Below are 25,259 nucleotides of genomic sequence, written 5' to 3'. Positions count from 1 at the left end.
TAATCCCAGCACTTTGGGAGGCCGAGGCAGGTGGATCACGAGGTCAGGAGTTCAAGACCAGCCTGGCCAATATGGTGAAACCCCATCTCTACTAAAAATACAAAAATTAGCCAGGCGTGGTGGCATGCGCCTGTAATCCCAGCTATTCAGGAGGCTGAGGCAGAATTGCTTGAACCCGAGAGGCTGAGGTTGCAGTGAGCTGAGATTGCACCACTGCACTCCAGCCTGGGCAACAGAGTAAGACTCCGTCTCAAAAAAAGTAATAAATAAGTGAGAGAGAACAAAAAAGTCTACAGAAGCAGAACTGGATCTGGAGAGCATCTCGTATATTTAATCATCCTCAAACTCGGGAAGCTGCTCTGTGCTGTATGAAAGACTGAAGAAGGAGGTGGCATCGATTTTTTATTTTAACATTTTGTCTTCTCTTACTGTTTTTCCTTAGGTGAGAAAAATGTACCCTTTCATGCCTGTGCTTTCTAAATTTTGGGACTGATACAGATCTACAGAGGCCACACCTAAAATTAAATTATCGTTAGTGCTAAAACTTAATTGACTGTGTATATAACTGTGCAATTGCTGTTACTGATATAACTGTTTGGGGTTCATTCAACAGACTACAGAAGCAAAGTCTTGGATTTAACACACAAACTAATGAGATACTGCTCTATACACGAATTTTAAAAACACTGTCATGCGGTTTAGTGTAGTTAATGTCATGCTTATGTCATATAACATAGCATATTAGAGTTCTCTAGATGGACAGAACAAGATATATGTATATAAGAAAGGGAGTTTATTGGCCGGGTGTGGTGGCTCACGCCTGTAATCCTAGCACTTTGGGAGGCCGAGGCAGGTGTATTACCTGAGGTCAGCAGTTCAAGACCAGCCTGACCAACGTGGTGAAACCCCATCCTACTAAAAAACACAAAAATTAGCCAGGCATGTTGGCAGGTGCCTGTAATCCCAACTATGCGGGAGGCTAAGACTGTATCGCTTGAACCTGGGGGGCGGAGGTTGCAGTGAGCCGAGATTGTGCCACTGCACTCCACCCTGGGCAACAGAGTGAGACTCTGTTTCAAAAAACAAACAAAAACGGGGAGGTAGTTTATTAAGGAGAATTGACTCTCACATTCACAAGGTCAAGTCCCATGATAGGCCGTCTGCAAGTTGAGGAAGAAGGAAGCCAGTGGTGGATCAGCCTGAGTCCCAAAACCTCAAAAGTAGGGAAGCCAACAGTGCAACCTTCAGTCTGTGGCCAAAGGCCCGAGAGCCCCCAACAAATGAATGGTGTAAGTGCAAGAGTCCAAAAGCTGAAGAACTTGGAGTCTCATGTTCAAGAGCAGGACGCACCCAGCACAGGAGAAAGATGAAAGCTGGAAGACTCAGCAAGTCGGCTCTTCCATCTTCTCTTGCCTGCTTTATTCTAGCTGGGCTGGCAGGTGATTAGGTGGTGCCCACCCAGATTGAGGGTGGGTCTGCCTCTCCCAGTCCACTGACTCAAATGTTAATCTCCTTTGGCAACCCTCTCACAGACACACCAGGAACAGTAATTTGCATCTTTCAATCCTACCATGTTGATGCTCAATATTAACCATTACACATTGGTTCAAGTTCTTTCTTCAGTCACAAGAGTAACACAGGTAGAAGAGACAAATGAATAAGTGCCAAGTCTTGCTGCAGAGTTTCCTTCATAAGTTTTGTTTGCAACTGGCCATTTCTTTTCTAAGGTCACTTTGTTCATCAGTAAGATGAACTCTGATTCTTTTCTAGGTCCTCCAAACTCCATAGGAATTGCTCATTTCAGTTTAATTTGTTTCGCTTTCTCTCTCTCTGAACCATTCTAGCTTGTAGACAACTCTTTTGTTGCTCTCGAAAAGTTTCAGCTAGTTTTTGTTCCTCTTGTTCCTCAGCCTTCCCCATGTGTGTTCCAGTCTTGAAACCAAGTCAGAAACTGCTTAGAATATTTGTAATGAAGTTTCTGCCTTTCCTCTTGTGTTTTCAAAACATGTTCAATTCTCTTCTTAGGGGTGTGGATAAAAGCATTCTTATACGCTTGTAATCTCAGCACTTTGGGAGGCCGAGATGGGCGGATCACGAGGTCAGGAGTTCAAGACCAGAGTGGCCAACACGGTGAAATTCCATCCCTACTAAAAATAAAAAAAAAATTAGCTGGGCATGGTGGCGGCACCTGTAATCCCAGCTAGTTGGGAGGCTGAGGCAGGAGAATTCCTTGAACCCGGGAGGCAGAGGTTGCAGTGAGCCAAGATCGCACCACTGCACTCCAGCTCTGGGCAACAGAGCAAGACTCTGTCTCGGGAAAAAAAAAAAAAAAAAAAAAAAAAGCATTCGTATACATTCTAGCATTTTTCTCTTTCCAGCAAAATCCTGTTTAATATCAGCTCCACTTGTAACTTCTGTACATCATCCCACACATCTTCCTCATCTGTTTCTACAAAATGCTTTCTTTCTCCATGCTCATTAGTTCCTGAATGCTTTCCTCCCAGCTCATTTCCTGGGCTGCCATAACCTGGGCCTCCGCTGCCTTGGCAGCCTTCACGATGCACTCCCTGTCCACAGGCTCCACGGCTGGCTGTCCTGGAACTCCTGAACCTTGTGAGTGCAATGATGCACTGGAAGTGCTGGAAGAAGGTGGAGATGTGTGTGGTCTACAGGCTCAGGCATCTGGAGGCCAGTGGGCACACTGGACACTCCCTGTGATCTAAGAACTTATTTAGGCAGATAGTGAGGGTAAGGAAGTCCTCAGGTAAGGTTTCCTTTTTTTTTTTTTTTTGAGACGGAGTCTGGCTCTGTCGCCCAGGCTGGAGTGCAGTGGCCGGATCTCAGCTCACTGCAAGCTCCGCCTCCCAGGTTCACGCCATTCTCCTGCCTCAGCCTCCCGAGTAGCTAGGACTACAGGCGCCCGCCACCTCGCCTGGCTAGTTTTTTTTGTATTTTTTAGTAGAGACGGGATTTCACTGCGTTAGCCAGGATGGTCTCGATCTCCTGACCTCGTGATCCACCCGTCTCGGCCTCCCAAAGTGCAGGGATTATAGGCTTCAGCCACCGCGCCCGGCAGGTTTTCCTTTTAATGAAAAGCAGCTCCCGAATCCTTTCTTTCCTAACAAAGTACAGCCTGTAAAATCAAGCTGCAGACATAGATAAGCAAGCTGGAAGCTTGCAGGGGTGAATGCTGGCAGCTCTGCTAATAGGAAAAGGCCCCCTGGAGGCTAGGCATGTTCAAAGTGATGGCTCTATCTTCCCTTTTTCTTTATCAACCACATGTACAGAAAGGAGCAGGCAACATAGCGCCGGCCAGGTAGAGAAGCCATTTGTGGCTAGGTGCGGTGGCACACGCCTGTAATCCCAACACTTTGGGAGGCCCAGGCGGGCAGATCACCTGAGGTCAGAAGTTCAAGACCAGCCTGGCCAACGGGTTGAAACTGTGTCTCTACTAAAAATACAAAAATCAGCTGGGCATAGTGGCAGGCGCCTGTAATTCCAGCTACTTAGGAGGCTGAGGCGGAAGAATCTCTTGAACTTGGGAGGTGGAGGTTGCAGTGAGCTGAGATCACACCACTGCACTCCAGCCTGAGAAATAGAAGTGAAACTCCATCTCAGAAAAAAAAAAGATCCATTTGCATAATAGAAGATAAGGGTGGGGCAGGGAGCTTCTTTCTGCACTATGTAAACATCACACCTCATACCTGTTCCAACCAATCTTTGGGCCCTGTGTAAATCAGACACTGCCTCCTCATGCCTGTCCTTGTGCATGCTGCTGCAGGTGGGAAGACCCACTCAGGTGTCCCTCTCTCTGCCGGAGAGAGAGCTTTTCTCTTTTTCTTTTGCCTATTAAACCTCTGCTCTTAACCTCACTTCACATGTGTTCGTGTCCTTGACCTCCTCGACATGAGGCAATGAACCTTGGGTGTTACCCAGATGAACGACACTGCTTCATTTTGGGGCCCCACGTGGGATCAAGGTATCATCATCAGAACAGTGAGGACAGGAGTGGACCTCAACCCTGTCTGTTCATTCCAAGGTTCTTGGCCTCCATTTTAAAATCAAATCAAATAGTGGGCCCCCTTCAGCTATTTAAACATGATTAGTGTGACTGGCAGCTTTACAAGACTTGGGGGACAGGCTTGCTGAGGAGAACATTCTGAAGCACTGGGAATTTTTACAGTTCAAGGAAGTAACCCTGTTAGGCAAGATCAGGAAATGCCATAGTAACTGAAGTAGAGCTCAAGGTAATGCCATTTTTGTGATTTTCTAGGAACGGTGGGTGTTCCCCTCCTCCCCCCGGTAGTGAGGTCTCTCTCTGCCCTTGGTCTGGAGAGCACATGACATTTATAGGTCAACAGCACCACCCAGTGGCATAGGAATCCTCTCCATGAGGCACATTGTCAGCCCTTTCCCAAAACACTCTAGCTTCCCAATTCTCCTCCCTTTTTGCACCCCTCTGCTAGACACCAGCCTTTATGCTACTTCCATAAATGGGAAAACTCTGCCTTCAACAATAAGGAGGAAAATGTCCTCCAAAACCAAATTTTAGTCTCAATACTGTCCCATAAGCAGGAAAATAGCCATTTGGTTCCTATCTTTCTTTTAAGGCATCTATTCTGCTTCTAATTAAAATAGTACTTAAATAGTAAGGATAATTTAAGTCCGAAGTTAACTGGAACCATACTCTAAGGGTAATACTTTAGCATGGGTCATAATAGCAGGATATAGAGCTCAAACCTGCACACTTCCTCCATTATGGAGGGAAATGCAACAGTTGCCCAAATGCAACTGTTACATAGCCTCTCCCAAGATCTATTTTTCTGGGAGCCACACAGGTCACACAAGTCTTAGAAGTCAAAAGGAAATCACAAGTGCAGGACTAGAGTCACATGGGTAAGCACAACTAACCCCAATCACTTAGTTCCTCTGGTTCCATGGCAGGGGGTCACACCTGCAACCATGGGGACACGTTTAACAAGATGCTGGGACCCAGGAACCAAGGAGGGAAAACAGTAGGGGTGGCGCCCTCACTGTCTTCCCCTTCCCTTCCTCTGGAGTGCATTCTGAAGCACTGGGACTCCTTTGACCCTGAAACTTTGAAGAAAAAGCAGCACATTTTCTTTTGCACAAGAGCATGGCCTTTGTACTAGACTTTTTCTAACACTGCACAATTGACTCAGCTCTTTCAGCAGTCATATCAGACAGGCCCAAATGATTCCCCAAAACTAGAGAAACAAACCCCCAGGAAACCTTCAAATGCAACTTCCAGATGCCCTGGCCCTTCCTTGCTTTCACATTGTCACCTTCTCCAATTCTTCCACCCAAACTCCCAGACTTTTCTATGGTATTTTTCCTTCCTTCATTCATGATTTAAGATGGCTCCTTTCTCTTCTTCTATAATGTTCCTCCAAACTGGGAGAAGTTTATTTCCCCAAACCTTAAAATGCTTGCCTTAGAGTTGAGCTTGGGGAACAGAACCCAGAAGCCTGACATGCTGTCAAAAGCATTAAAAAATTTTATTTTTATTTTTATTTTGTTTTTATTTTTTTTTTTAGAGTCTCGCTCTATTGCCCAGGCTGGAATGCAATGGTGCAATCTCAACTCACTGCAGCCTCCACCTCCCCAGTTCAGGTGATTCTCCTGCCACAGCCTCCTGAGTAGCTGGGACTATAGGCACGTGCCACCATACCCAGCTTGCTCCATCAACACTGAACATTAGTGATTGAGTTGTTGCCACTACTGGCACTTTTTGACTTTGTGTTTTGTTAATGTCTTCTTTTCAGTTTCCATTCAGACAAATGCTGAAACTCCATGTTTTCACCTGGCCAAAGGTACTCCTTTCACTGAGTTATGGAAAATTCCCCGGATTTTTTGGTTAATGGGTAGAGAAACACTAGCACAATAATATTTGCCAATATTCCATTATAAGAATGAAATTCAGTAGCAGATTCTGATAGTAGCCTCCATGGAATAAAATGCTGTCATTGCATGCCATCCAAGACAGCTGAACAAAATGAACAGGTCTTGAATGAGGAGAAAATCCAAGCCATATCTCTCAAGTAATCTTTGTGTGGGGATATTTTTGCAGTTTCTAAAGATATTCCACAAATCATATAAAACAAATTAGTGGCTCATAGCCCACAGTCATGAAGGACAAATCCTAACATCATGAGGCTTGCAGACAGCATATTCTGCACCTGGAAATTTTATTACATGTTTTGTACCAAGGTATAAGACAAACATCAAAATGTGAAAGGAGCCTCCTACAGCAAAAAGCTTTGTAAGTGGTCCAGGTACTAGTAAATCCAAGTCTGCTTTCAAGTCCTCTGTCTCATTCAAACCCCTAAAGTCTTACAGATATCTGTAATAATCACTTAACTAATTGGCGGCTATGGCATTTTGACACTGGTGGCATTTACTGTTCCCTAAACTTTGAACTTGAAATTCTTGCTGCTAAGCAGTGCATGCCCTTCTGGCTAATTTATTACTAGATACTAGTAGAGAGAGATTGTCTCATTTAAGAAGTTCTGACTTTCTGACCCAGCATTCCCATCCTTAATAAGTTCTTTCTGAATCAATACCACATGAATGAGGTCCAAAAAAGAGATACTGTAATGTGATATTAGAATAAAGTAGACTTCAGAACAAAGAAAATTATCAGAAACAGAGAAGGACATTATATAATGAGGGGAAAAAAGTCAATCCACTAAGAAGGCATAGCAATCTTAAATGTGTAAGCACCAAACAGGGCTCCCAAAATATGTCAGGCAAAAACTGGTGGACTGGAAAGCAGAAAGAGAAAAGTTCATATTATAGTTGAACTTTAACACCCCCCTCTTAACAACTGATAGAACAACTGCCCGGAATTAGCAATGATATAGAAGAACTCAAAGAAGCCATCAACATCAAGGCCTAATCAGCATTTATAGGACACATGGCCCAACAACAACAGTATCTTGACTGTATCAATGCAACCAGGTTGTGATATATTATAGTTCTGAAAGATGTTACTACTGGGGAAAAGTGGGTGTATTAGTCCGTTTTCACACTGCTGATAAAGACATACCCAAGACTGGGCAATCTACAAAAGAAAGAGGTTTAATTGGACTTATGGTTCCACACAGCTGGGGAAGCCTCACAATCATGGCAGAAGGCAAGGAGGAGCAAGTCACGTCTTACATGGATGGCAGCAAGCAAAAAGAGCTTGTGCAGGAAAACTCCCCTTTATAATAACCATCAAATCTCATGAGACTCACTATCATGAGAACAGCACGGGAAACACCTACCCCCATGATTCCATTACCTCCTACTGGGTCCCTCTCACAACACGTGGAAATTCAAGATGAGATTTGGGTGGGGACAAAGCCAAACCGTATCACTGGGGAAAGGGTACAAGGATCTCTCTGTATTATTTCTTACACCTGTGACTCCAACATTATCTCAAACATTTTAAGGCTTATTTTAAAAACCAAACAACTGTACTTTCCATTTAAATGTAGGCTGACTGCAGTCCTGGTGATTCAGAAGGCTGACTTGGAAGGATCGCTTGAGTCCAGGAGTCTGAGGCTGCAGTGATCTATATTCCTGCCACTGAACTCCTGCCTGGACAACAGAGAAGAACCTATCTCTTAAATATTTTATTTTATTTTTATTATTTTATTTTATTTTATTTTATTTTATTTTATTTTATGAGATTGAGTCTCGCTCTGTCACCCAGGCTGGAGTGCAGTGGCACAATCTTGGCTCACTGCAACCTCTGTCTCCTGGGTTCAAGTGATTCTCCTGCCTCTGCTTTGTGAGTGTCTGGGACTACAGGCGCGCACCACCACACCTGATTTTTTTGTATTTTTAGTAGACACGGTGTTTCACCACGTTGGCCTGGCTGGTCTCGAGCACCTGACTTCAAGTGACCTCAAGTGATCCTTCTGCCTTGGCCTCTCAAAATGGTGAGATTACAGGCGTGAGCCACTGCGCCCAGCCAATTTTTTTTTCTTATTAAAGAAACTTTTAATTAAAAATTCTAGCTGGGTGTGGTGGCACATGACTGTGATCCCAGCTACTTGAGGGGCTGAGGTGGGAGGATCACTTGAGCCTGGGAAGTAGAGGCTGCACTGAGCCATGTTTCTGCCACTGCACTCCAGCCTGGGTAACACAGCAAGACATTGTCTCAAGAAAAAAAACAAAATTAAAAATAAAAATAATAGGCCGGGTGCAGTGGCTCACGCCTGTAATCCCAGCACTTTGGAAGGCCGAGGCGGGTGGATCATGAGGTCAGGAGATCGAGACCATCCTGGATAACACAGTGAAACCCCGTCTCTACTAAAAATACAAAAAATTAGCCGGGCGTGGTGGCAGGCGCCTTAATCCCAGCTACTCAGGAGGCTGAGGCAGGGGAATGGTGTGAACCCAGGAGGCAAAGCTTGCAGTGAGCCGAGATCGCGCCACTGCACTCCAGCCTGGGTGACAGAGCAAGACTCCATTTCAAATAAATAAATAAATAAAAATGAAATAAAAAAATAAAAATAAAAATAACAGAGGTTGTACCTATAAATCTTACAGTCCTAAGATCTGTTTTGAGGATGTACAAAATATATCGAGGATGCACAAAACATAGTCCCAGAGTTTAAAACTCTATTTTGAGTGATTCAGGCAAAGATCATCAATAGATAAAACCATAAGATGAGGTTAGGTGTGTTGGCTCACACCTGTAGTCCCAGCATTTTGAGAGACCAAGATGGGTAGATTGTTTGAAGCCAGGAGTTTGGGTAGAGAAACACTAGCACAATAATATTTGCCAATATTCCATTATAAGAATGAAATTCAGTAGCAGATTCTGATAGTAGCCTCCATGGAATAAAATGCTGTCATTGCATGCCATCCAAGACAGCTGAACAAAATGAACAGGTCTTGAATGAGGAGAAAATCCAAGCCATATCTCTCAAGTAATCTTTGTGTGAGGATATTTTTGCAGTTTCTAAAGATATTCCACAAATCATATAAAACAAATTAGTGGGACTTTGCCTCTAAAAACAAAGAAACCATAGGATGAAAGGTTTAATGAGGAGCTCTTCAGTGGAGGAAGCAGGCTAACCCCACATGAACCCACTGTTCGATCTCAGCATAAGATTTAGGTGGGGACACAGCCAAACCCTATCACTGGGGAAAGTTTATAAGAATCTCTCTGTATTGTTTCTTACACCTGCATGTAAGAAATCGTCTCAGCATTACTGCTGTGTGTGCTTCCCTTATGTGATGTATTAGGAAGTACACACACCACTGAAGAAGTATTCTTACAAAAAAAAAATAATATTAAAACAACTAAAACTAAACAAAACAAAACAGAAAAACAAGCTGAACCAGAAGATGATCTAGCCTTTAGCACTAAATTCCATTTGACAAGAATTATGAGGGAAGACAGGAACAAGTTAGAGAAAAACATGACTTATGCAAATAGAACACGAGACATTCAATAGCCCAAATAATGGGTTTCTGGAACAAGCCAATGTATGAAAAGGGTGGAGAGATGGGTGGGACGGCTGATACTTAAAATAGATACAGAAATACAATATACCAACCAAATGCAGTATGTAAATCACGTTTTAATCCTAACTCGAACCAACTGAAACATACATTTCTTTAAACACTCAGGGATATTTGAATATGGACCTGGTGGGCCGGGCGTGGTGGCTTGCACCTGTAATCCCAGCACTTTGGGGAGCCAAGGTGGGCGGATCACGAGGTCAGGAGATCAAGACCATCCTGGCCAACATGGTGAAACCCTGTCCCTACTGAAACACACACAAAAAATTAGCTGGGTGTGTTGGTGCACACCTGTAGTCCCAGCTACTCGGGAGGCTGCGGCAGGGGAATCACTTGAACCTGGAAGGCAGAGGTTGCAGTGAGCTGAGATCACACCACTGCACTCCAGCCTGGTGACAGAGCAAGACTCCATAAAAAAAAAAAAAAAAAGAAAGAAAGAATATGGACCTAGTATTAGGTGACACCAAAGAGTCGTTAATTTTGTTAGCATGACATGGGTATTATAGTTATGTAAGAAATTGTCTATTATTACTCATGTACTGAAATACGTTCATGGTCAGGCACAGTGGCTCCCTTGTAATCCCAACGTTTTGGGAGGCTAAAGCAAGAGGATCACTCAAGCCTAGGAATTGGAGACCAGCCTGGGCAACATAGTGAAACCTTATCTCTACAAAAAAAAATACCCCCAAAATTATCCAGGTTGGTGGTGTGCACCTGTAGTCCCAGGTACTCCAGAGGCTGAAGTAGGAGGATCTCTTGAACTCAGGAGGAGGTCAAGGCTGCAGTGAGCCAAGACCATGCCACTGCACTCCAGCCTGGGTGACAGAGCAAGAGCCTGTCTCAAAAAACAAACAAACAAACAGAAATACGTTGAAATAACTAGCATCTTCAATACAATGTTGAATAAGAGTGGACATCATTGGTTCCCAATCTTAGTGGCAAAACTGTCTGATTTCATCATTAAATATATTAGCTGTAGGTGTTCGTGTATGCCCTTTAAAAGTTATTTTATTTTGGCCGGGCGCAGTGGCTCATGCCTGTAATCCCAGCACTTTGGGAGGCTGAGGCAGGTGGATCACAAGGTCAGGAGATCGAGACCATCCTGGCTAACACAGTGAAACCCCGTCTCTACTAAAACTAGAAAAAAATTAGCCAGGCGTGGTGGTGGGCGCCTGTAGCCCCAGCTACTCAGAAGGCTTAGGCAAGAGAATGGCGTGAACCCGGGAGGCAGAGCTTGCAGTGAGCTGAGATCACTCCACTGCACTCCACTTATTAATTATTTTATTTTTTATAGAGAACAGTCTTGCTATGTTGCCCACATTGGTCTTGAACTCCTGGGCTCAAGCAATCCGCCCGTCTTGTCCTCCCAAAGTCTGGGATTCTAGGCATTAGCCACCGCGCCTGGCCTATGATGCCTTGTATCAGTTTCAGGACTTCCCTTCTATTCCTAGTTGGCTGAGAGGTTTTTTTTGAATAGGTATTAAATTTTGTCAAGTGCTTTTTCTGCATCTATTGAGATGGTCATATGGGTTTTATCTTACAGCCTGTTAGTACAGTAAATTATATTGATTGATTTTAAAATATTAAGCCAACCTTATATTCCTGGGATGAAACTAACTTGGTCATGATGCATTATTGTTTGTATATACTACTGTATTCATTTTGCTAAGTTTTAAAAGGACTTTTGAAAAACATAAAAAGGATTTTGTGTCTAGATCCATGAAGGATATGTGTGTAGTTTCTTTCTTGTAACATCTTTGTGTCATTTGTTATCTGGTAATGTAGCCTCAAGAGGAGTGGGTAAGTGATCTTTCTTCTATATACTAGAAACATTGTGCAGAATTGATGTAGTTTCTTCCTTAAGTGTCCAATGAAGCCATGGAGACCTGGAGTTTTCTTTCTGGAAAAAAAAAAAAAAAATATATATATATATATATATATATATTTATTTTTTTTTTTTTTTTTTTTTGAGATGGAGTCTCGCTCTGTCGCCCAGGCTGGAGTGCAGTGGCCGGATCTCAGCTCACTGCAAGCTCCGCCTCCCGGGTTTACGCTATTCTCCTGCCTCAGCCTCCCGAGTAGCTGGGACTACAGGCGCCCGCCACCTCGCCCGGCAAGTTGTGGTTTTTTTTTGTATTTTTTTTAGTAGAGGCGGGGTTTCACCGTGTTGGCCAGGATGGTCTCAATCTTCTGACCTCGTGATCTGCCAGTCTCGGCCTCCCAAAGTGCTGGTATTACAGGCTTGAGCCACCGCACCTGGCCGGAAATATTGTTTTATTAAGAATTCAATATCTGGGGTAGACGAGATGGCTCACACCTGTAATTCTAGCGCTTTGGGAGGCTGAGGCAGGAGGAATACTTGAGCCCAGGAGTTTGAAACCAGCCTGAGCAATATAGCCAGACCCTGTCCCTACAAAAATATTTTTACAATATTATCTGGGTGTAATGAGGTGCACCTGTAGTCCCAGCTACTTGGGAGGCTTGGGTAGAAGGATCGCTTGAGCCCAGGAGATTGAGGCTACAGTGAGCTATGCTTGCACTATTGCACTCAAACTTAGAAGACAGAGCAAGATCCTGTCTTAAGAAAAAAAAAATTCAGGTTGTTGGGTGTTTTTTTTTTTTTTTTTTAGACAGGGTCTGGCTCTGTCGCCCAGGTTGGAGTGCAGTGGTGTGATCTTGGCTCACTGGAACCTCTGCCTCCCAGGTTCAAACGTTTCTCCTGCCTCAGCCTTCCAAGTAACTGATTACAGGTGCACACCACCACACCCAGCTAATTTTTGGATTTTTAGTGGAGATGGGGTCTCACCATGTTGACCAGGCTGGTCTCCAATTCCTGACCTCAAGTGATCTGCCTGCCTCAGACTCCCAATGTGCTGGGATTACAGGCGTGAGCCACTATGCCCGGCTGTCTCGTTTTTCCTTAGTGGGCTTTGGTAGTTTGTGTTTTTCAAGGAAATTGTCCATTTCATCTAACTTATTAAATGTATTCACATAGAGGTTTTAATCATCTACTCTATTGTCATTTTAATTTTTGAACAATCTGTAGTGGTGTCTCTTCTGCTGTTTCTGGTGTGGTTAATCTGTGTATTCTCTCTGTTATTCCTGATCAGTCTAGTCAGAGGTTTATCAACTTTAGTGATCTGTTTATAGAACCTACTTCTGGTTTTACTGACCTTGGCTAATGTTTTTGTTTTCTATTTCATTTATTTTGGCTTTTTTTCTTTCTTGGAGATGGCGGCTTGCTCGGTTTCCTAGGCTAGCACGCAGAGCAGTGATCTTGGCTCACTGCAGCTTCCACCTGTCGGGTTCAAGCAATTCTCCCACATCAGCCTATTTTGGCTATAATTTTTATTATTTCCTTTCTTCTGCTAATTTGGTTTTACTTGACTCTTCCTTTCATGGTTTCTTGAAGTAAAAGCCTCGGCCAGTGCAGTGGCTCACACCTGTAATCCCAGCACTTGGGGAGGCCGAGGCAAGGGGATCCCTTGAGGCCAGGAGTTCACCAGCCTGGCAAACATGGTGAGACCCCTTCTCTACTAAAAATAAAAAAATTAGCCAGGCACGGTGATGCATGCCTGTAATTCCAGCTACGCAGGAAACTGAGGCATGGGAATTGCTTGAACCCAGGAGGCCGAGGTTGCAGTGAGCTGAAATTGCACCACTGCACTCCAGCCTGTGCGACAGAGTGAGACTTTGTCTCAAAAAAAAAAAAAAAGTAAATGCTTACATTATTGATTTGAAATATTTCTTCTTTTATAATATGTCAGAGTGGTGCTATAAATTTCCCTCATAGCATTACTGTGGCTGCATCTCAGAAAATTTGATATGTCCTGTTTTTACTTTCATTCAGTTCAAAATATGATCTAATTTTCCTTGTGATTACGTATTTGCCCCATGGGTTATTTAATTTCTAAATATCTGGGGATTGTCCAGATATCATTTCATTATTATTTTCTATTTTTCCTTTTTCTTCTATTTATTAACTTATTTACTTACTTTCAGTTCCCTCTCAGGCTCTAAATTCTGTTATTTTCCTTTTCTTTTCCTTTTTCTTTTTTTATTTTGAGACGGAGTCTGATGGAGTCTTTCTCTGTTGCCCAGGCTGGAGTGCAGTGGTATGATCTCAGCTCACTGCAACCTCCAGCTCTCAGGTTGAAGCAATTCTCCTGCCTCAGCCTCCTGAGTAGCTGGGATTACAGGCACACGCCACAATTCCCAGCTAATTTTTTTTGTATTTTTAGTAGAGATGGGGTTTCACCATATTGGCCGGGCTAGTCTTGAACTTCTGACCTCAAGTGATCTGCCCACCTCTGCCTCCCAAAGTGCTGGGATTACAGGCGTGGGCCACCATGCCCAGCCTCTATTATTATTTTCTAGTTTAATTACATTGTGTTCAGAGATGTACTTTGTATGATTGGAATCCTTTAAAATTTATTTATTTATTTATTTATTTATTTTTTTAATATGGAGTCTCATTCTGTTGCCCAGGCTGGAGTGCAGTGGCCTGATCTTGGCTCACTGCACTCTCCACCAAGCAGGTTAAGTGATTCTCCTGCCTCAGCCTCCTGAGTAGCTGAGATTACAGGGGCATGCCACCACGCCTGTCTAATTTTTGTATTTTTAGTAGAGACAGGGTTTCACTGTGTTGTCCATGCTGGTCTCAGACTCCTGAACTCAGTTAATCCACCTGCCTTGGCCTCCCAAAGTGCTGGGATTACAGGTGTGAGCCACCGCTCCGGGCCTCTTTTACATTTATTAAGACTTGTTTTATGCCTCCAAATATGGTATATCTTGGGGGATATGCACTTGAAAAGAATGCATATTCTGCTGTTGAATATTCCATTCATGTTGTTTATGTGGAATTGGTTAATAGCATTGAGTCTTGTACACCTTTACTGAGTTTCTGTAAATTATGACTGATAACTGTTCTACAACTATTGAGAATGGTGTGTTGAAATCTCCAATTATAATGTTGTATTTGTCTACTTCTTCTTTAGTTCTATTATTGTTTTTCATGTATTTTGATGATCTATGCTTAGGTGCATATATATTTAGAATTATATCTTTTTTATTAATTGACCTATTTGTCATTATGATATGTCCCTCTTTGTCTTTGATAGTTTTTGTTGTTGCTGTTGTTGCTTTGAGACAGAGTATCAATCTGTTGCCCAGGGTGGAGTGCAGTGGTGTGGTCACAGCTCACTGCAGCCTCGACCTCCCAGGCTTAGATGATTCTCCCATCTCAGCCTCCCAAGTAACTGAGACCACAGGTGCATGCTACCACATTTTCATAATTTTTAATTTTTTTTTGTAGCGATAAGATCTCCCTGTGTTGCCCAGGCTAGTCTCAAACTCCTGGGCTCAAGCAATCCTTCCTTCTCAGCCTCCCAAAGTGCTGAGATTACAGGTGTGGGCCAGTATGTCGCCCACTGTGGGGGCAGTCTTTGTTTTGAAATCTACTTTCTCTGATATTCATTTAGCCATTCCAACTTTTTAAAATTTGGTTTTGTCAGTATATGCCTTTTCCCATCTTTCTGCTCTTAAACTATCTCTGTTTTTATATTTGAATACCTTTCTGGTATTTACCATATAGTTCAGTTTTGCTTTTTTATCCATTCTAACAATCACTGCCCTTTACCTTGAGCATTTACATCATTTATATTTATGTCATTATTGATATGATTGGGTTTAAATCAGTTTTGCTATTGTTTTTTCATTTGTTCCATCTGTCTATTGATGTTTTTTTCTTTTGTGTTTGCAGACAGATATGCCCTCTGTCACCCAGGGTGGAGTGCAGTAGAGCTATCACAGCTCACTGCAGCTGGGCACTGGTCCATTTTTCTATCTTTTTTTTTTTTTTTTTTTTTTTTCTGTTGAGACAGGGCCTCCCTATGTTGCCCAGGCTGGATTCAAACACCTGGGCTCAAGTGATCCTCCTGCCTTGACCTCTCAAAGTGTTGGCATTACAGGCGGAAGTCACCAGAGTCAGTCAGGTTTTTTTCACTTAGGTATAGAATTCAATGCCAACAGTTCTTTTCTTTCAACACGTTAACCATGTCACTCCATGAGGACGCTGTCTTGAGTTTTGGTAAGCCTCGTTCTCCAGGACCACACGGCAGGCGCCACAGCCCTAGGTCCACCCCACCCCGTAAGCTCCCTCCTGGAGGAGACAGAGACCCGGGACAGCTCCGGGGCAAGGCCGAGGAAGGAGGGACGACGCGGCAGGGAGGCCCGAGGAGTCCCCGCCCTTTGGGATCGTCGCCACCCTTGGACCCCCTCACCCTTAGGGACGTTGAAGAGTGTTAAAATCTCCAAGACGAGAGTCACCGGTAGGAAGCCCCAGCCATTTCGCAGTTTGCTCGGTGCAAATGCAGACGGTCCTACTCGAGCGCAGAGTCGAGCGCGTGGGCGGCGTTGAGGACTTTCGGGGGCGCTGTCAGCTCCACCCCACGGTGGGCGGGGCCCGAGCCAGTCCCTAAAGGCAAGCAGCTGCCGGTTCCGGAGCAGGTGCTATCGACCGCTGCGCGCTGCTATCGGAGTATCCCGTTGCCGCCGTCATGTCCCGGCAGCTATCACTGGACCGGCCCGCCACGGTGCTGGGCGCCATGGAGATGGGGCGCCGCATGGACGCGCCCACCAGCGCCGCAGCCACGCGCGCCTTCCTGGAGCGCGGTCACACCGAGATAGACACGGCCTTCGTGTACAGCGACGGCCAGTCCGAGACCATCCTGGGCGGCCTGGGACTCGGGCTGGGGGGCAGCGACTGCAGAGGTAACACTGGCCCCTGATCCTCCCCCTGCACCGTGCAGAACTGAGACTGTCCACCGCCGTGCACCGCCCAGCTCTCCCTGGCCCCAGGCAGCACCCACGGCTTTGTTCCCCGCTCCTCCAACCCCGGCCCGCCTCGCACCCTTGGGAACCCCAGGCTTTTCAGGCACATCTAGCTCCGGACAACTTTTCTCTGGTCTTCTCTTTTCTTCGTCTCTCTTCTCTTCGGGAGGTAGCCACCACCCTCATTGACGTCTGTATGACTTGGTCTTGCCTGGAATGACTTGGCTAGCCCCTCTCTGGAGCACGAAAAACATTGGAATCTGGCATTGTGCAGCTCCTGTCCCCACCTGTGCCCTGCAGGTGCTCTTGACGGGCCCGATCTGCAGAAATTCTGTGCTTATCGGCTGGCACTCCCTGGCACAGTCCGAAATCAGTTTGGACCCAGCACACTCTCTGCTTCTTTCTTCACACGTGCTAGCCTGCTCGCTCCCTGGACTTTGCTCTGAGTACCTTGTGGTATTCGCAAGGGCACCTCACCAGGTTCAAAGGCACCTCACCAGGGTGGCAGTGCCCGGGAGCCTTGGCAGCTCCCTCAGGGGGATGGGGGATTGCAGTGGTACAGGTTCTCACTGCCCTGTCTGTGGGAGGCTCTGTCTGAAGCTATTGGAGAGAAATGGACACTAACCCACTCCAGGAAGCTCCAATTCTAGAGATGGCTGGGGAGCCCGGAGTGAGCCCTCCCTGGGAGGGACCCCGTGAAGAAAGAACAGAGAGGAGTTTGCCAGGAAGAGTACGAGGGGCAAGGGTGTCAGGGCAGTGGGCACGGGTGTGGAAAAGCAAATGTGATTTGGCAATGCCGAGGGTGCTGGAGGAAGCAGGTGTAGCCTGAGGGGAAGATGTGTGTATAGGGGCAGGAGGAACCGCCCTCAGTCTGATGCCATGTGCAGTGCTTAGGCCAGTGCCTGGCAAGCACATAGTGAGGGCTGGGAAATGTTAGCTGTTTCTTTGTTCTTAGTATTAGCACCATTTGCCTCCTTCCACTCTGAGTGTCTGAGTGGAGTCATTTCTCCTCTGGTTCACCACATGGTAGATCCCGAACGAACCCAGCCTGTGCGTGCATCTCAGTGCCACACGCTTTCTAGATCACCCCGCTGCCACTCATTGAGAGCTCTAACCATATTTCTGATTTTTTTTTTTTTTTTTTTGAGACAGGATCTTGCTTTTTTTGCCCAGGCTGGAGTGGAGTGGTGCGATCATGGCTTATTGAAGCTTTGACCTCTCAGGGCTCAAGTGATCCTCCCACCTCAGCCTCCTGAGGAGCTGGGACTAACACAGGCCTGTGAAACCACACCCAGCTAATTTTTTGTATTATTCATCGAGATGGGAGTCTCACTTTGTTGTCCAGGCTGGTCTCAAACTCCTGGGCTCAAGTGATCCTCCTGCCTTGGCCTCCCATAGTGCCGAGATTACAGGTGTGAGCCAACACAGATCTGCACCCTCTGCCTGGGCCTTATTTCTGTTTTTTTTTTTTTTTTTTAAATCCTTTCTTGTCTTCTGTCTTTGAGTCCAAGGTTGGCTGGTGAAAATCCTCAGATCTCAGATCTGAAGTGAAGTTCAGTTGCGAAGCAGAGGGGTGGAGGTGGCATGGAAGAATTCCAAATGAATAGTTCCTCAAACCTGCTCCCTCCCAGGTCTCAAGGGCTCCAGTGACGGCCCTCCTGCCAGCCTAAGTGACTTTCTAAGTGTGAAAAGTGGGAAGAGGACTCTCCACTCCCCTGTTAGTCCAGCTCACTGACTCACTGAGAACTAAGATTCTTTTTTTTTTTTTTTTAGAAGGAGTCTCACTCTGTTGCCAGGCAGGAGTGCTATGGCACAATATCGACTCACTGCAACCTCGTCTCCTGGGTTCAAACAATTCTCCGGCCTCAGACTCCTGGCTAGCTGGAGACTACAGGCGGATCCCACCACGCCCGGCTAATTTTTGTGTTTTTATTAGAGAAGGGGTTTCATCATGTTGGTCTGGCTGGTCTCGAACTCCTGACCTCCTGATCTGCCTTCCTCGATCTCCCAAAGTGCTGGGATTACAGGTGTGAGCCATGGTGCCAGGCCCTGAATTTCGTTTCCCTCTCCTCTCAGTGAAAATTGCTACCAAGGCCAATCCACTGTTTGGGAACTCCCTGAAGCCTGACAGTCTCCGGTTCCAGCTGGAGACGTCACTGAAGCGGCTGCAGTGTCCCCGAGTGGACCTCTTCTACTTGCACTTGCCAGACCACAGCACCCCCGTGGAAGAGACACTGCGTGCCTGCCACCAGCTGCACCAGGAGGTGAGGGGACCCCTGAGCTCTAGGAGGTGGCCCACTGCTGCTCTCATTCTGATCCCACTGGTGAGATCAGAGGCACCAGGGCAGTCCCAGGGTGGAGCAGGGAACAGCCCCACTCCCAGGGGCCCCACCCTGGCCTCCCCTTCCTGGTCTGGGCTGCACTGCATTCTGACTGGAACCTCACCCCTGCAGGGCAAGTTCGTGGAGCTTGGCCTCTCCAACTATGCCGCCTGGGAAGTGGCTGAGATCTGTACCCTCTGCAAGAGCAATGGCTGGATCGTGCCCACTGTGTACCAGGTGAGGGCCGGGGCTGCAGAGGCCAAGGTCTCCAGGACTCCTGCTCATCCTGGGCTCTCTATTCCCCTCTGACTCCCCCGGTACCCTCTACATAGCAGCCACCCCCTGTTCAAACCCTGCAGATGGCTCCCACATACCCTCAGGATGCCATTCAAGCTCCTCAGGCTGGCCACTAGGCATCTGCTTCCTTCTTGCCTATCTGTGCACCTTGGACCCTTCCTTCCCCACCTGGCCCTGCACTCAGCCTGGAACACGCCCTGCCCTGCACTGCCCCTTCCCTGGGAGAACGGTTCAGGTCTCACATATGGTGTCTTCCTCTGGAAGCCTTTCTAGATGGGCCCAGAAGACCCTGAGACCTCAGATCCTCGTTTACCTCCTCATCATTCATTCCACAAATGTTTGTACACCTGCTTGGTGCCAGGCACTGGTCACGGAACTTTCTAGTCTATTGTGAATGCCTCATTACTCGATTATAACTATTTATACTTGACCTTATTATAAAACCTTGAGAGAAGGGACCCTGTCCTTTTGGCTTAAGAATCTAAATCTGACAATCAGCTCGTAGTTGGTGCTCATGAAAGTTGGCTCAGTGAATGAATTTTCCTCGGGCATAAGCCCCTTTCACCAGCACCAGTAAGAATAAGTAAATGCCCAGATGGTTAAAGTGCTAGAATTGTTAAGGTCTGAAATAAGGGTTCTATAAGGGTAAATTTGAGGTCCCTTCTTTTGACACATCCACCCTCTCCCCTGGGCCCCTCTCCTTGCAGGGCATGTACAACGCCATCACCCGGCAGGTGGAAACGGAGCTCTTCCCCTGCCTCAGGCACTTTGGACTGAGGTTCTATGCCTTCAACCCTCTGGCTGGTACGTGGAGCATTCCTGGCCCTGACTCGCCTATTTCCAACCCACAGATGCTCAGCCCAGGACCTGGGAAGCAGGGAGGGTTTGACAAACTTTGACCTCTCAGGTCAAAGAAGTCAAGGCTGCATCCTTCAGCCCTCCTGCATCCCTGCCCCTCCCCTAGACCCAGAGCCCTGAGGGATGTGGCAGCTTCTGGGGCACTCTGGGCCCGGGGGCTGATTGCTGCCTTCCCGCAGGGGGCCTGCTGACTGGCAGGTACAAGTATGAGGACAAGGACGGGAAACAGCCCGTGAGCCGCTTCTTTGGGAATCAGTGGGCAGAACTGTACAGGAATCGGTGAGCTGGGGGTGCTTGGTGTGGATGGCTGGGGTGGGGTCGGCTTTATGTGGAATGAAGTCCTGGCTGCTCCTGGGGTAAGGCCTTTCCTCGCTGCTGCACCTCCTCCCCTGCATTCCTTCAGGAATTTCCAAACCCTCCGTGGGTTTTCTTGTTGTCTTGGGACCTCCAGGAGGAAATGAGGCTCCCTGGACCTCAGGGTCTTGAAGTCGTAGCTCTTTCCTGAGCAATCACCTGCTAGGAAGGAAAGAAGGCGCCCTGGAGGGAGGTCCAGGAGGCCTGGGGCCGAGTCCTGTTCCATCCCAGTGGCCCTCGTGTCCCTAATGAAAATAAGAGCAGGCTGCTGAGTCGTCAGGAATAAAGACTCTTTGAGGTCTCTGCTGAGGGGCCAGCATCCTGGGTGGTTCTGACGCCCAGCAAAGTGGGAGATGCATGGCTGGAGAGCGCACCTGTCCCTCAGGGCTGCAGGGTGTGGGGTGGGGCAGTGGCCATCATTGGCTCTTTGGTTTTGGCTCCCAGTGTGACCCCCATGGTACTGACCCCTGTGCCACTGTCCCCCCCTTCCCAGCTACTGGAAGGAGAACCACTTCAAGGGCATTGCCCTGGTGGAGAAGGCCCTGCAGGCTGCGTATGGCGCCGGCGCCCCCAGCATGACCTCGGCCACCCTCCGGTGGATGTACCACCACTCACAGCTGCAGGTAACCAGCAACCCTGGGCCCACAGCTCCTTCCCTTCCAGGGGGACCAGCAATGTCTTTCGATGAGGGCTAAAACATTTGTTTATTGATTCCTCTAAAATTTCTCTTTCTTTCAACTCTCACAAACATTCTTCCCACTGGTCTTTTTCTATGTTTCATTTTTTTTTGGAGACAGAGTCTCACTCTGTCGCCCAGGTGGGAGTGCAGTGGCATGATCTCGGGTCATTGAAACTTCTGCCACCTGGGCTGAAGCAATTCTTTTGCTCAGCCTCCTGAGTAGCTGGGATTACAGGCATGTGCCACCATGCCCAGCTAATTGTTTGTATTTGTAGTAGAGATGGGATTTCACCATGTTGCTCAGGCTGGTCTCAAACTCCTGAGCTCAGATAATTCACCCTCCTCAGCCTCTGAAATTGTGGGGATTACAGGTGTGAGCCACTGCGCTCGGCCTTCCCATTGGCGTTGATGGTATCTGAGTACCAGGCTTTGTAAGAAGGGCTTTGTTGCAGGGATTTCATTATTCCTTCAGCTTTATGAAATGACTGTCCCGGTGTTATTGATGAGGAACCTGAGTTTCGCCCAGCTATTAAAGGGGCAGACATTTTAACATTTTAACACAGGTTTAACTGTAAAACCCACTAGTCTCATCCTTTGGTGGGAGCTGGAGTTTCCCTCTCTTGGTACACCATGTCTTCCTCATTCAAATTTATATCCAGCTTCAGCCTCAGATGTTGCAATAGTGTCTGGCATATATACAGTAGGTGCTCAATAAATGGGAGCTAAGCACTCTACATAATTTTTCACACCCATAACCATGTTGAAAATAGAGAAGAGGATTGAGTGTCAGAGAGGTTTAATAACTTAGCCACGTTTACACAGCTGCTGGGGGGCAGAACTGGGCTGTGAATGTAGGTCTGTTTGGAAGTATCGTGTGGCAGTAGGTGAAAGAATACAGGTTTCGAGTCACATAGGTACAGGTATCCAAGGCATCTTATTTCTGGACGTCTGGGATACAAGAGAGCCCAAATCTCAGCAGGGAAGTGGCTGGGAGGGCTGTGAGTGGAGTTGCTGTGCAGCAGAAGGTTGAAGTCTGGCCATCTCCCTTGCAGGGTGCCCACGGGGATGCGGTCATCCTGGGCATGTCCAGCCTGGAGCAGCTGGAGCAGAACTTGGCAGCGGCAGAGGAAGGGCCCCTGAAGCCGGCTGTTGTGGACGCCTTTAATCAAGCCTGGAATTTGGTTGCTTACGAATGTGCCAACTACTTCCGCTAGGCCCATCGTTTCTCAGGCTGCCCAAGGCTCTTCTGTAACCTCTTTTGTCTCTCACGCTTTCTTTAATTTAGAACTGCCTCAGTACATTCTTAGGAATGGAATTATTTGAACAAAAACCTAACAGTAGAGTCACCACCAAATGAAGAATAAAACCTCCCAGGATGCTGTGTGTTAGTCTGTTTGCGTTGCTATAAAAGAATACCTGAGACTGGGTCATTAATGAAGAAAAGAGGTTTCTTTGGCTCACGGTTCTGCAGTCTGTACAAGGGGGTGTGGTGCCGGCATCTACTCCTAGCGAGGGCCTCAGGAAGCTTACAATCACGGCAGAAGGGGAAGCGGAGCCAGTGTGTCACATGGCAAGAGAGGGAGCAAGAGACGGGAGGAAATTCCAGGCTCTTTTAAACAACCAGATCCTGTATGAACTCATAAAGCCGGAACTCGCTCATTACTGTCCGCATGGCACCAAGCCATTCATGAGGGATTTGCCCCCAAACCCTGACACCTCCCACCAGGCCCACCTCTAACATTGATCACATTGCAACATGAGATTTGGAGGGGAAAAAAACCCTAATGATGTCATTGTAGCAGTACCTCCCCACAAATGTCATGTTCTTCTCACATTGCACAATACAGTCATCATTTCCCAATAGTCACCCAAAATCTTAACTTGTTCCAGCATCAACTCAATCGTAAGTCCAAAGTCTCACCCAAGACTCAAGGTAAGTTTTATCCACCTATGAACCTGTATAATCTAAACCAAGTCATTTACTTCCATGATACAATGGTGGTACCAGCTTTGGGTAACATTCCCATTGCAAAAGGGAGAAATCGGCCAAAAGAAAGGGGCAACAGGCCCACGCAGGTCTGAAACCCAGTAGGGCAGGCATGACAAATGTAAAGCTCCAAGATAATCTTGGACTCCATTTCCCACATCCTGTCCGCAGTGGTGCCAGGGGTGGGCTTCCAAGGCCTCGGGCAGCTCCACTTAGGTGGCTTTGCAGGATGCACCCCCATGGCTGCTCTCACTGGTTGGAGTAAGTGCCTGTGGCTTTTCCAGGCTCTGGGCACAAGCTGCTGGTGGCTGCACAATCCTGGGGTCTGGAGAGTGGTAGCCTCTTTCCCACAGCTCCACTGTGTAGTGCCCTAGTGGAGACTGTGGCGGGGGGCTCCAGCCTCACTTTGCCTCCGGCATTGCCCTAGCAGCATCTGTGAAGTTTGTCCTGAAGTCTTCTGAAATGGCTTTGAGCCCTTTTCCCATCATCTTGGCTATTTAGCACTTGATTCCCTTTTAGTCATGCTCATCTCTCTAGCAAGTGGTTGTTCTACAGCCAATGTGAATTCCCCTGCTGAAATGCTCTTTCCTTCTTGATCACATGGCCAGGCTGCTAATTCTCAAGCTATTACACTCCGGTTCCCTTTTAATTATGAATTCCAACTATAATTCATTCCTTGGCTCCTGTATCTGACTGTAGGTTTTTGGAAACAAGAATGCCACATCCTGAATGCTTTGCAGCTTTGAAATTTCTCCCACCAGATGCTCTCGGTCATCATTCTTCAGTTGAACCTTCCACAAATCCCTTGAACAAGAACACAATGCAGCCAAGCTCTTTGCTAAGGGATAACATGGGTGACCTTTGGTCTAGCTCCCAATAAATTCCCCATTTCCATTTGAGACCTCCTCGGCCTGTCCTTCACTGTCTGTATTTCTAGTACGTTTTGGTCACAACTACTTAACAAGTCTCTAAGAAGTTCCAGACTTTCCCTTATCTTCCTGTCATCTTCTGAGCCCTCCAAACTCTTCCAACTCCTGTCCATTACCCAGGTCCAAAGCTGCTTCCGCATCCATTTTCAGGTATTGTTACAGTAATGCTGCACTCCTCAATACCCATTTTCTATGTTAGTCCATTCACATTGCTATAAAGGAACACCTGAGGCTGGGTACGTTTTAAAGAAAAGAGACTTATTTGGCTCACAGTTCTGCTGGCTGTCCGAAGAGCATGACACCAGTTCCTGCTTCTAGTGAGGGCGTCAGGAAGTTTACAATCACGGTGGAAGGGGAAAAAGGGAGCGGGCATATCACATGACAAGAGAGGGAGCAAGAGGCAGATGGTTCCGGACTCTTTTAAACAACCAGGTCTCATGTGAAGTAATGGAGGAAGAATTTATTATCATGAGGATAGCACCAAGCCATTCATGAGGGATCTGCCCCAATGACCCAAACACCTCCCACAAGGCCCTCTTCCAACACTAGAGGTTCCGCTCCCCTCCCCTCCTCTCCTCTTCCCTCCCCTCCACTTCCCTTCCCTTTCTTTTTTTTGACAGAGTCTAGTTCTGTCACCCACATGGAATGCAGTGGCACGATCTTGGCTCACTGCAACCTCTGCCTCCCGGGTTCAAGCGATTCTCCTGCCTCAGCCTCCCGAGTAGCTGGGACTACAGGCGCATGCCACCACTCCGGCTAATTTTTGTATTTTTAGTAGAGACGGAGTTTCACTGTGTTGACCAGGCTGGTCTCGAACTCCTGACCTCGTGATCTGCCCGCCTCAGCCTCCCAAAGTGCTGGGATTACAGGCTTGAGCCACATAGCACCTGGCCTGGAGGTCACATTTCAACACGGGATTTGAAGCGGAGGGAACATTCAAACTGTATTAATGTGGAACATTTTTTAATATTCCATAATCTCCGCAATGGCTTTCCTCTTGTCTTAGCTAAGCCTCCTGTCTTTTCATCCATAACTTTCTCAGTGGTGGTTCTGGGCTTCTTTTTATTGGGCTTGGGGGCAAGGGCAGCGGGGTCCACATTTTCCTCAGAACACCCCTACACCCCTCCTCCAAACAGGAGGCACTCAAGGCTGGGAAAGGAAAATCCCAGGTGTGGTGGTTGCTGTTTGACCATTGCAGCAAAATCCTTTCAGCCGTGGGCAGGGCAGCAGGCAATACTTGGAACAGTCCCTTAAAATGATGAAAGGGGCCCAACTTGGAAATTTAGATAACACCACTCATCCAAAGCCTGACCCCAAGAAAAGTCCCATTTGCTGACCAGAGGGAGACACCCTCCAGACAAAATTTATTCTTTATAAAAAGAAGTCAACCCCTGATTCTTTTTATCCATACAACATAGATTCTCCCTGATGTGTAGTGGTCTGTCAGTTATCTTTGGACA

General features: G+C 46.8%; 1 protein-coding gene across 1 annotated transcript; it reads left to right on the top strand.

Moving 5' to 3' along the window:
• Positions 1-16,036: 16,036 nt before the first annotated feature.
• On the top strand, positions 16,037-22,264 carry LOC101009235 (aflatoxin B1 aldehyde reductase member 3). The gene is made up of 7 exons (XM_003891222.5): positions 16,037-16,314; positions 18,451-18,638; positions 18,828-18,932; positions 19,700-19,796; positions 20,030-20,129; positions 20,698-20,827; positions 21,936-22,264. Exons 1-7 carry the CDS (start codon positions 16,101-16,103, stop codon positions 22,095-22,097), a joined length of 996 nt encoding a protein of 331 aa, XP_003891271.1. The 5' UTR covers positions 16,037-16,100; the 3' UTR covers positions 22,098-22,264.
• Positions 22,265-25,259: the final 2,995 nt, after the last annotated feature.

The sequence above is a fragment of the Papio anubis genome, chromosome 1, assembly GCF_008728515.1.
Source record: "Papio anubis isolate 15944 chromosome 1, Panubis1.0, whole genome shotgun sequence".
In the NCBI taxonomy this organism is placed as follows: Eukaryota; Metazoa; Chordata; class Mammalia; order Primates; family Cercopithecidae; genus Papio; species Papio anubis.
This window is presented reverse-complemented; position numbering and strand designations above follow the sequence as displayed.